Raw genomic sequence first — 12,340 nt, 5'->3', positions numbered from 1 at the left:
TACAAGTCACCTCCAGCCATTCAGTGGTGTTTACCTTGTATTTTGGAGACAGACAAAGATTTATGGTGGCACATATGAAGCTGAGATTTTCTATTTTTGTTAAAGAAAAAAAGAAGAAACATACTACAACAATGGCTTATGCTTGTATAATGTTTTCTGATTCCAAAGGTCCCAAAACTATTTTACAACATTTGTGTTTTTAAAAATCTGTTTTAACTATCTGACATTATTTTGCAATGCTAAAGATTTCTCATTTTGCTAATCACTGGCTCAAACTTTTTTTGGTTCACATTCATGAAATACCCTCCTCCTCACTCTCTTCCACCTCCCTCTCATCCCCATTTTTTGTATTCAAATCACTTTATTTGAGGGCCAGTGCTGTGCATGTCTTTTCATAGCATCTTATGAAGTGAGCTCTTGCTCACAAAAGCTTATACATCTCTGACTGAGTTAGTCTATACAAGTGCATCTCTACCCTGCTTTCTCTGCCTTTTTAAGACCCATTCCACAAATTACATTTATTATGCAATTTACCAGTTAATCATGCAATAAATTTACACTGGCCACATATGCAAAGTAATTATCATACCATAAAAATGTCCATCCAACTATAAATAGAGCCAGTGCTTAAAAATGTGCAAAAACTTTATAGCTGGTTTCTATCCAGCTGTAACCTAAACATGTGGCAGGGCCCTAAATATGTAATACTGATGTGTATCCCTATGATTCTGTGTTACGGATAATACAAAAGTAACATTTTATGTCACTACAGCCATGCTGTAAACTTTCCAACAGCCTGAGAGATATTGAAAAGTTGTTCTTCATTTTTTTCTTCTTCTGTCTTCTCTATTTATTCCCCTTCCCCTTCTTTTCCCATTCTTCCTTCTTAGTACCCACCAGAAAGTTTACTTGCCTCCATTAGGCACGCACATCTCAGTTTGAGAAACACCATTCTAGATGGTAGAGAAGTAATAGTGAATAAAGAATAACATTTTCAGAAATGTCAGAGACATGCGGAAGCTAAAGTCTCACTGATTTTCAACAAAATTTGAGGTAAGTGCAAAATTGTTTTTTCTAAATGGTATTTCAATACTTTTGAAAATGGTATCTATAAGCAACAGCATGCCAAATTCAGAAAAAAGATTTCAGAATCTTGAACTAGGCTCCCAGTAACTTAACTGAACACCATGATATGATATCATAGATTAGATTAGACATAAAGGAGGAGACACAGACCGTAAGCGCTACTCCAATTAATGAAAGAGTCAGTACTAGTACTAATTAAATAAGAAGTAAAATATCAAAACACAGTAGGCACTACTAGAACTGAAGCAGATCCTCAGCTTGGATGGAATGGAGCTATGGCAGTTTACATGAGTTGAGGTAATGATGCTCTTTTTGTCTTAAGATCATGTAATAATTCACTGAAAGTGTTTTAGTTACAAGGAACAAACACTTCTGAATGTCTTTGTTTAGATAACTATCAGATTCTAAGAGTTATCTAACAACAGGCACATACTATATATTTATCTCAAATGATGCCCTATAAATTTTGTTGTGTAGATTTATGGATTTTTGGCAAACTTTTCAGATTCTAGAAACTAGACACAGTTTTGGTTTTGGTAAATTCTATTGATAATATGCTCAGAACAGCTATACCACAACAAGGATATATTAAATATATATGCAAATATGTTAAAAAGCAATTGTTTTAAAAGTTAACATTTGGTACAGCATTTAAGCATTTGTTACTTGATATAATAATACTAAATTACAATGATATTTTATGCAATAAGATACAAAATACATGTGAAATACATACCTGATAGATATTATTAAAGTCAAACTCAGCAAATATGTATGAACACATTAATGGCATATAACCACTCTTGGAAAACATTTAGCAAATGTAAAGTAAATATGATAAAACAAATGTCAAGTCATACTTTTCCAAATGGGTTGACCCCAAACCAAGTGAGATATCCATGAAGTTACGCCACGATGTTTCTGAAAAAAGGAGAGAAATCGGTGCCCTCTGCTGGTAAAGTTCCGAGCAAGTCAAAATTCCAAGAGCTTTTAACAACTTCTCTGTTACTTTTCCTATACCAGGCACCTGAAGAAGAAGAATTAATGAAGTGTGAATGAAGTTGGAAACCGAATTCTTCAGATGAAAGCCTGAGATGCAACATGCAACACAATTCAAGCCAAACACAACATTAAAATTAATCAAATTACTGAAAAATATAACTATTTTGAAGCAAATAATCCATTTTTAGAACAGCAGTACTCCTGCACCACCTGTCTAGTGATTGTGGCAACACAACTCACCTTCCTAATGGGCAAATCTTTGATGAAGTCCATCACAGCTTGTCTATCAGGAGGAATTCTGAATTGTCCATTAGGCTTATTCTGATCACTGCACATTTTTGCTAACATAGTGTTTGGAGCAATTCCTTAAAAAAAAGAAATGTTATTTTAGCCACAAGTCTTATTCCTATAAGATTCCACAGTGTGAGGTTATCCAATGTCAGACTTTCCTACATCTGTGTGGAAATGTTAATGTTCTATGCTAATGTTCTATAGCAATGGCTCCCAATCTTTTTTTTTTTTTTTTTTTTTAACCGCGGACCAGCAGCAGAGCCGGGTGGGAGTGAGGGGCCATGGGGCTAGGCCAGGCTGGGAGGGGGGATGTGGCAACATGAGCCTGAGAAGCCGAGCCAAGTGAGCGATGGGGGGTGGTGCGTGCCTGAAGAGCCAAGCCAAGCAAGCAAGGGCCATGGCCTGGTGGTTGAGAACCTGTGTTCTACAGCACATTTTTTACAAGTATAGGCTCATGAGAACTATTACATTACATTTTATCATGTCAGTTGTGGATTTTCTATATAAGTTATACATCAGACTGAATTTGCAAAGTATCTTGAGATTTTCAGGATAAAAAGCAGTATATACAAGTGTAACATTTCATTAAGTGCTGAGGAATTAATTCCTTTAACAATCCCTTTAAATTAATTCCTTCACACTTTTCTGTAACTTCAATTACAAGAGTAAGTTTTGTGCTGAAAAGGAAATAAATATTTGGGTCTAGATATGAATGAGGGTTCTCTTAAGCACAGTTCAGATATTAGATTAAAATAGTTTGAACAAATTTAACAAGCTAAAATACTAGACCTTCACCAACACATAGCTCTTGAGAATTAAGGCTGATTTAATACTTTATTTATTCTTTTTCTATTTTTTGCTTTTTGTGGTGAACAGATTTCAATTCACAGATGAACCTTAGAGGAGACTAACAGAAAACTAATATATTAAGTCTTCTCTCTGACCTTAATAAGTTAAAGGCTAATTACTGGAGATGCTAGGAATCATATTCTATATATCATAACTAGTCTTTGTCAATTAACCTCCTAACTTACCAGACTTAAAAACAATAATTGCCTTTGATTTATGTGTCAAAACTTGATGTTTTGTGTCCATTTTCTGAACAGTGGAAGAGGATAAAATTTGGGATTTTCAGCCATGAATCAGGGCTCCTCCAGGTTTTGCAGGGTCCTGCGTAAAATTATATGTGGAGTTGCCATCAGGCTTGTTCCCATCCTCTTTCTTCATCCTCTTCTTACAAACAATATTTCCTGCAGTTCCTTCTGCCTGCCTATTCCCCCTCTTCTTACCTATGCCATCAAACTTCTGGCAACTCTTTGACACGGCTTAGGAAACTATTAAAGCAGCTTTTGAAATAAGTCTCTAGGGGTGCCTATACATGAGTGCGGAGGCAACTGCCACACTCCAGCAGCCTTCTGTGTCTCATGTATCACTGTCCCCATGTTTAAAAATAGTGACAGGGGTGATTGAACTATAGGTTGTCAAACAAGCTTTAATTCAAATGCCTCCTGCTGCCATTTTGAAGCCCAGGAATGCTGATACAGGAGATGTGGCAGCACTTTAATTATAGTGACTCTCGGAGCTGCTCTACTTAAAGCACTGTCCCCTCCCACCACCTCCGGAGCACATGTAAAAGTGCTAAGAAATGTAATCTCTGACAAGGCCAAACCGGTAAAATTCAGAAAGGGTAGTACAGACTGAGTTGTGGCAAGGGCAAGGTGCAGAAATCTAAAACTGCCACTGTCTTGAAAGGCAGATACTATAATGTCCAGTTAATAATTTGTTTCCCTTTTAACCTGTGAATATACCTGATGCTCAAGGAAGTGAAAAATTAAAAAAACTAGCTTGAACAAGGCACAGGGTGGACAAGGGTTCAGCATACATATCCACATAGCTCTGCTAACAAGTCTCTATCTTAACCAGCATGCACTATAGCATCCATTGTTAGACCTGATTAGAAGCTTACAAAAGCAATGCTCTCTACATCTGGATTTAAATAAAAATGATGTGCACCACAGCAAGACTAGCATCTGAGTCCACTGGGTTGCTTTTCCACACTGTTAAAAAATTGGAAAGGGAAGTAGGACACAAACAGATGACATGATTACTGTCATTTACAAGTAGATTCAGTACCAATGACAGGCAACAGATAAAAAGAAAGATTTTCTTGCAGTTAAATAAGGCCCAAGTGTGGTTTCTACTCTTGACTCTGAAACAGATTCTTTGCGTGACCTTATGCAAGGCACAATCTCCATGCCTGAGTTTACACATCCATACATATGCTTACATTGCAGGAGTGTTGCAAGGCTATCTTTTCACACTTGTAATACACTTTGAGAGCAGGGATGGAAGGCATCATGGCAATACAGAGTATTTTTATTTATGTACATTTGTGTACCTGCACTAGCAGTCAGTCTGGTTTTTTGCTCAATCCTGAAACGTATTTCCTTCACAACTTCCTCGGCAGAAGTTCCAAAGACAATTGAATTTAACAACTGCTGATCTCTCTGTTCTTCAGTGTGCAGGTGAGTAGTAGTGGTAGGTTGTTCCTCTGCTAGAGAAGTGTTATCTTCAAATAATATTGGTGAAGAGGAGAGTGCATCTTCATTCAATTTCAGTTCATCAGGTGCATTTAGATCTTGTTTACCTGCAATACAGAAAAATACACAGATGTAGAACTCATCCTTCTTAGTAAACGGTTTATACTTTAGAAACTGATTCCCTTACACACCTTCTGACAAAAGCCAAACTGGCTATTTCAGTTTCTTCTGTGCACAAAGTTCAGGTAATTATTTAGCTGAAAAAAAACCCCTTACTTAAAAAAAATAAATAAAAGAAGTAATGATGTTACCACTTTGATCTTGGTGTGATCTTCAGATTACAACTGGCTGGACAACTTAACTTTACTTCCCCAAAAAATTCAAAATACTGAATTATTTTTGTCCCAAATCAGAATGAATTTTTTTTTTTTCTGGAAGTGAAATTCTGTTGCAAAAATGTTTTGATTGTTCCAAAATAGAAACATTTTCAGGCTCTCTGGGAACCCTGAAAGACCCAGAAGTCCTGCCTCTACAATTGCTCTAAACCCAGAAAACCTGGAAGCCTTAGCGTAGAATAAACTTATTACGAATGGCTCCAATTCTGCAAGTGACTTTGGCTCAATGGATCTCTATGTCTGGAAGAAGCCCTGTTGACTTTAAAGAGTTTGCTCATGAGTGCAAATGTACCCCCACATAGATCACTTCCAGTATCAATGTTATTGATATACAGATCAACAAAATACAAAACTAGCATTCATTTCAGTGGAAGTTCCCTGTACTGAGGATTTGACAGTGGTATAAAACAATATAGCAGTTTTTCCATTTAAGATTGAATTCTTTTGAAGAAAGACATGTCTAAGTACACAAATGTCAGCTCCCCATAATTTGTAAGAAAATTGCCTATTTTGTTTCTTCTGAGTTTATCTAAAAAAAAAGAGGTCTAATATTTTTCAGCCGAATTGAAAGACATCCTTGTTTATCTCCTTAATGATTTTCCAACAGTTTTGAAAAGCTGGGAGATAACAATCTTGCTTTTAACTCTGTGCATAAATAAACAAGTTGCACAAACGTCTGCCCAATGCCCCGGTGGTGGATCCAACTGTGGATGGAGTTTCCACCTCAAGTTTCAACATGCAGATCCCAATGTAGTCATTTTAATCATTAACGTATTCTTAAAGACTTCACTTCTTACATGTTTCTATACCTGTAACACATTTAAATAGAGCTCAGGTGAGTTGCTTTTGTAATAGGATTTATCATTCTCTGAAGGCACATCTGCATACTAAAGTATACACCAATTCCAAATGTGTTATGCCAAACTGTAAAAGCAAGAAACATTTATAATATTTATTTTGGTTTATGAACATACTAATTTGCTTACCATTTTCTGTAACGTTGTCCGTTTTGTAGAAGTACTTTCTTTTATCTTCAGGCCAGTTCTGTCTTTCCTCCAAGTATTCTGTTATGTTCAGGTAGGCTTCATCAAGGCCCACAGGCATAAAATTTGGATCATACTGAGCCAGGATTTTTCTAACCTTAATAAATAAATGGAAATAATTTAAAATTATGTTGCTGTGGCAAAACTTTTTGGTGTATATTGCAATTAAGCTGATAGTTATATAATAACACTGACCATAATCAACTTAACATGTATGAATCCATCAATACTATTATTATAAGAATTTATAGAATAAACTAACATGGCAAAACATATTCATCTATTGTTTTTCCACCAATCAGGTCAGGTTTACCTGCTACTGTAATTTACAACAGACGGTAGTACCTTTGACTATTAAAGGCAAGTGCTGGGTGGTGGTGAATTAATCTGACAACCTTTCTCTCTCTCCAATCTCTCAGTCCTGATCCTCAAAGGAAACTTACAAAACACATCCCAGAGACGAGCCTATAAACTCCACTTCATCAACCTCCTGGATACTAAAAATCATAGACTAAATATAGACATTGGATTTATGACACATTATAACCTGCCTGACATCTGACTCCCCAGGTATCTTTCCACTTTCATCCCACTTCTTCCCCCCCCCCCCCTCCGGTCTCCAGCCTGTCTCTCACCCATTGACTTCTCAATCTACATTTTCACTGACTACCTGTCTTGTATGCATACCAGCCCAGCCTCTGGCTTATTTACTTTTCATTCCATCCAGGAAGAACGCACACCAACTGCTGAAACTTCCTTAGCCTGATGAAGGGTTTTTGAATCCAAAAGCTTGCTTAATAATTGCTTTCCAACTATTTAAGTTGGTCTAATAAAAGATATCAGATTCACCCAAAGAACCTTGGTCTGCCTCTGACAACCTTTAGCATGCTAATGGCTTCGGGCAAAGGAGCACTTCAGAGGGAGGTACTAGTCTTACTATTGGCAGAGGAAATGCCACTAAAAGGTTATGGAACTGAAGTCTACTTCACAATAGGGTAGACTGGGCTCTGTAACTCCAGCAGCTAATCTAGAAGTGGAGCCCCAACAGACAGACAAATGGATGATCTTTGCTCCACAGCTCCTGCAAGCAAACTGTTTCCAAATGTACTGGCACCTGTCTTGCCTTTGGATTAAACCAGCAAGGGCGAGAGGGGGGCACTAATATGTGGGCAATCTAATGCCTCCATATATACTGCCCAGGCTTTTGCACCCTGGAGAGGTCACCCCAGCTTCATATTTTGTATTTAACAAGCTGATGCCTCTCGGCGCAAATATATTGTCTTTCAAGACAGAAGGATACCTACATACTGTGGGTGTGTCTACATATTCATTGATGTGCAGTGCCTACTGCACATTAAATTTAGTACTTGCAAAAGGAAGTACTAAATAAATGTGCAGTAGGTTGTCCTACTACGCTTTAGCGCGATCGTACACTTTTTTCATGATGGTTAATGTGCAGTAGACTAATACTACTGTGCGTTAGCCTAATAGCATGGTTTTTGCTGTGACGATGCAATGCACAGTCAATTAGTCTACTGTGCATTAAGCATCTCATGCAGATGTGCCCTGTTTCTCCATTGATAACAGCAGATAATCAGTAATACATGTCAGAACCACAGACATTCTCTGGACAATGCATATTTTACTCAAGAGGCTGCTGCAGTATCCGTACAAAAGGACTATACATTCTTATGTCATAAATTTCACAAGATATTGAACAAAGCACAAAAGGTCCAAGAGGTGAACGGAATTCTAGAGCAAGATATAATCTAATTCATTATTGTCTTGTGCTGTTCTGTGTTTTAGATACCTGAAGGATGTCATGTTTAATTCAACATGAGGAAAACTGCCTGACAGAAGTCTTTAATTATACATAAAACAAAAATGTACTTGACAGCTTAAGGATACTTGTCAAGGATGGTGGGCAGCTTATTAGAGACAGTCCTTAATGCTAGCTGCTGTTCTACTAGTCATCACAAAATTCACTGTAGAGCATGAGCACATTGCAATTTTATTGATCAAACATATAGAAGTTGGGGGGTTTCTTATACTTAAAAGTTATTTGTTGTTATAACCACATGCAAGATTTTGCTAACATCAGTGCTGTGTAATAGTAAAACTTTTTTCAATTTCAGACAGATTTCACTTCATTAAAAAAATTACACTGCATTTATTTAATGTTTGTGTCCCTAAACCTGTTTCAACCATCTAGCAGATCTTCACTTCCGAACACCAATCATGGCAGTCACCTTTTATTTAAACATCCTTTTGAATAAGTGCAAATGGCAGCATCTTAGACTAAATGCTCAAAAGAAAATTGGCACCTATTTTTGAAATGACAAATGATTAATTTTCTTGTTAAAATGCTTATTTAATAGTTTGAGTAAAATTTATTAACTTAAAACTTCAAGGACAATTATGTGTCCTTCCTGTTTTCGAAACTGACTAAAGGCAGGGCCTGTTGCACAAGTTTTGATTGCAAATGCAAAATCAGTTTTAATTATTTTCAATCTAGGTCCCAGTGGACAAGGTACATATAAGAAAAACAATCATCACAAACACAATCTTCAGTGTTTTTTCTTATCCAACAAACAAACTATATACAAGTCTTGGTAGCCCAATTACATAATCAGCAAATCCAGCACGTTCCCAACATGTTTTGGTATTTATACAATAAGTATTTTTTAAGACAAAACTGAAGCTGAAACCTAAACAAACTCAGTAGGGCTGTGCGAAACTTCAGTCCCTGATTCAATTCAGTGGAGATTAGATCCGATTTGGTGACTGAATCTCCAAATCCAAATCAAATCAGGAGACCCTTTAATCTCTCTGAATCAAATTGGAACCCTCCAAATTGCTTTGGAGCAATTTGGAAAGATTTGACGATTCGGATATAGACACAGCTTTAAATGTTTTTTCTACTTACCTCAAGGTACCAGGTAGCTTGTGAATGCTGTGATGCTGGGGCAGATGGAGTATCCCATAGGAGCGGGGGGAGGGGAAGAAGGGTCCCTAGCGCACTCAGCAGCAGACCTGGAAGTGGACCAGAAGCACTTCCAGTCCACTTCCAAGTCTGCTGGGGAGTGTGCGAGGGGGGCCCCACCAGCTTGACGACTGATGTCTCCTGGGTCTGGGGGGGCATGTGGGGTCCCCCTGCAGCTGATCGCCAAGCTAGAGGGACACGGGGGGGGGCCCCCAGCACACTCCCCAGTAGACCTAGAAGTGGACTGGAAGTACTTCTGGTCCACTTCCCGGTTCGCCACTGAGCACACGGGGGGGGGGGGGGGGGGGGGGGGGGGGGGCCTGCACACCTGTGGGACGCTTCATCTGCCTCAGCCTCACAGTGTTCACAAGCCATGCCTGGTACCTCAAGGTATGTAGAAAAAACATTTAAAGCTGTGTCTATGGCCAAATCACTGATTCTTCAGATTCGGCTGAATCATATCGGGGACAGTGATCCAAATCAACGATTTTTTTTTTGGATCGGGGCCCCAAAACTATATCTTGCAGGGGGCTCCAAAAAATTGTAGGCTGGCCCTGCCCAGGAGGGGGGCGGGGTGCCGAGTGGCCGGACTTGAAGCCGGAGGTAGCGCGGAGTGGCCACACTGCTTCACCTGGCTCTGCGAGGCCCTCCAAAGCACAGGGCCCAGTGCAATCACCCCAATTTGGCCCCCCTAGGGATGGCCCTAGCTAGATCTGGGGCCAAAATAATCCCTGACAAATCAGTTGAAGTTAATAGTAATGGACTTAAAATCTACAAAATATACATTTGTCATTCTTGGTATATGATATATATAGATATAGATATATACATACATCATATAGTATATAATTTTTTTCCCTAAATATTACTACTGATGTTAAAGTTGAGCTTTTGTAACTTACCCATATGGAAATTATACTCTAAATCATTTTATTTACATATTAGGAGAGCACAAAATATTTAAATATATACAACTATTCATCATAATGTATTTATTATATGCAGTGTGCCTTCCATCTTAATAAAAGGGAGTGTACTTTTCTAAGGAGAAATAATCACCTTTCCTCCCCTAACTGTCTTTTCTTTGCACCCCAGTCCCTTATTTGGGAGCATATCTAACTGAAGTCACTAATGCTCTTCGCTTCTTCCTCTTATATAATTAGCACTCCGTGTGGTCATTGTATGAGAATTCTCTCTGAGCTTAGAATTAACTCCTAGTTTCCTCATTATTAGATTATTGCCATAGGTTTGAATTTACTGATATAATAATATTTTTTGGCATCACTGGTTCACTACATAATTTTGAAAACCTCTATTAGCCTGACTATTTACTTCCTTAGAATTGAAAAGGATAATGAATTTGGCCCCTTATGTCCTCACAGTCATAAAATATCCGTTTAAACATTATATTTAATTTAAATTCAAAACCTTATTGTGAAAGACTTTAACCTTTAAATGAGCATTTTAATAATATTTGCTGCTGCCTTAAAATTCCAAAACAGCAAAGTGCTGTTGGTTAGAAAGATGTTCTCTCACAAAACTTACCTCTTTGCTCACTTGTCCATATTTTTCAAAATTTAATGGGACTATGGTAAGATGTGGGCACAATTTCTTAGCAATAAATCCCGGCATAGCTGCACGTACTCCAAATCTCCTAGCATGGTAATTTGAAGTGGACTTAGTAGAGAAAAAATAGGTTTAGAGTTAAATTATCAAATTCTATAGAGTATTGCTGAATTTAAATATGTAGAGATTTGAAAGATTAAAGAAAATAAAGCTATATACACTCCTGCCACAGACAATCTATCAACTCACAATAACTGAAACTGTGACTTCAGTATAGTATGTATATACTATAGCTTGTAATTTATCTACATCATGAGAACTGCATGATTCTGGGGTCTGGAACTTGACAGTTTTTGTCACTGGTTTACTGGATTAAATTAAATTAGTTTCTTAACTGATAAACTCAGAAAGGCACCAATAACTAGCATGTTAAACACAACAGCATAGGACTGAATAGGTACAGGCACTGCACCCTAATGACCATAAAAGCTGGTCTTTCCAGGCATAATGGCTTGACATCATGTCATATTTCTGTGGCTGATGATGCCATCCCAGTTCTGTGAAAAAGGACTACTGATCCAACATCTTTAAGATATGCTCTTTAAGCTATGCCAACTCTTTTTTGATTTAGGAGGTTTAGACCCTTGGCACACATTAATTTAATGGCATGATGAGATCTGATCCCTGATTTCAACAATCATGCCTCCTACTATGCCACACGTGCATGACAAGAAGTGCAATTGTGGACTCAGAGATTAGATCCTAAACATGCTATTACTACTTACTCTTCAGGGGGATCCTGGGATCATAATTCTGGGCTCCCCCTACACCAGGAATTTGAAAGAAGAGTGCCTGCAGATCTAGCCGAGCTGATAATCAACTGATTGTCAACCGGATGCTGGGAAGCTAGCAGGGCCATGAACTGGCTCTAATGTGTTCTGCAGCCTTGCTGACAAATAGCTGACTGTTGGTTCCAGCTGGGATCAGGACTGAGATTGGGGCTGTCCTGGCTGCGCTGACAATCAGGTGATTGTCAAACCTTGTGCATGGCAGCTCTGGCTGGGCTGATGGATATGGGACATCAGAGGCTCCCAGCAGGAGGGAAAGGGGAACAGGACTTGGGGACTTCAAATCCTGCTCGGGACTTCAAATCCTGCTAAGAGCCTCTGATCCCCTATGCCAGGCATCCCAGCAAGAGCTGCCTGGAAGGGGATTTAAGGTCCCCAGTAGGGAAGCTACTTAAGTGGCACTCTTTAAAACTCCCCATGCATCGAGATCCACAGTGTAGCTGGTGAGCTGCGAGCTCCTAACTCTCTATGCGCCACAACACGAAGTGGTGTCTGCAGCTGGGGAGAAAGGGGCTCTCAGCTCCCTAGCTGCTGTTTCCACAGGCACCCTGGGAATTCAAGAAAGCAGGTGTACAACCTGGGTTCC

General features: G+C 38.6%; 1 protein-coding gene across 3 annotated transcripts in view; it reads right to left on the bottom strand.

Annotated features, from left to right (window-relative positions):
• POLK (DNA polymerase kappa) overlaps nucleotides 1-12,340 on the bottom strand; it is a 64,825-nt gene that overhangs the window by 14,891 nt on the left and 37,594 nt on the right. For all 3 annotated transcript variants that reach the window (XM_019482430.2, XM_006271955.4, XM_019482425.2), the window contains exons 5-9: nucleotides 10,886-11,017; nucleotides 6,301-6,454; nucleotides 4,778-5,026; nucleotides 2,329-2,453; nucleotides 1,947-2,113 (exon numbers count right to left, since the gene is read on the bottom strand). In XM_019482430.2, the coding sequence (XP_019337975.1) occupies nucleotides 1,947-2,113; nucleotides 2,329-2,453; nucleotides 4,778-5,026; nucleotides 6,301-6,454; nucleotides 10,886-11,017 (827 nt within the window). The remainder of the gene's footprint in view (nucleotides 1-1,946; nucleotides 2,114-2,328; nucleotides 2,454-4,777; nucleotides 5,027-6,300; nucleotides 6,455-10,885; nucleotides 11,018-12,340) is intronic.

This window comes from Alligator mississippiensis, chromosome 3, assembly GCF_030867095.1.
Source record: "Alligator mississippiensis isolate rAllMis1 chromosome 3, rAllMis1, whole genome shotgun sequence".
Lineage (NCBI taxonomy): Eukaryota > Metazoa > Chordata > Crocodylia > Alligatoridae > Alligator > Alligator mississippiensis.
Note: the sequence above shows the minus strand (reverse complement) of the source record. Positions and strands in the feature narration are given on the sequence as shown.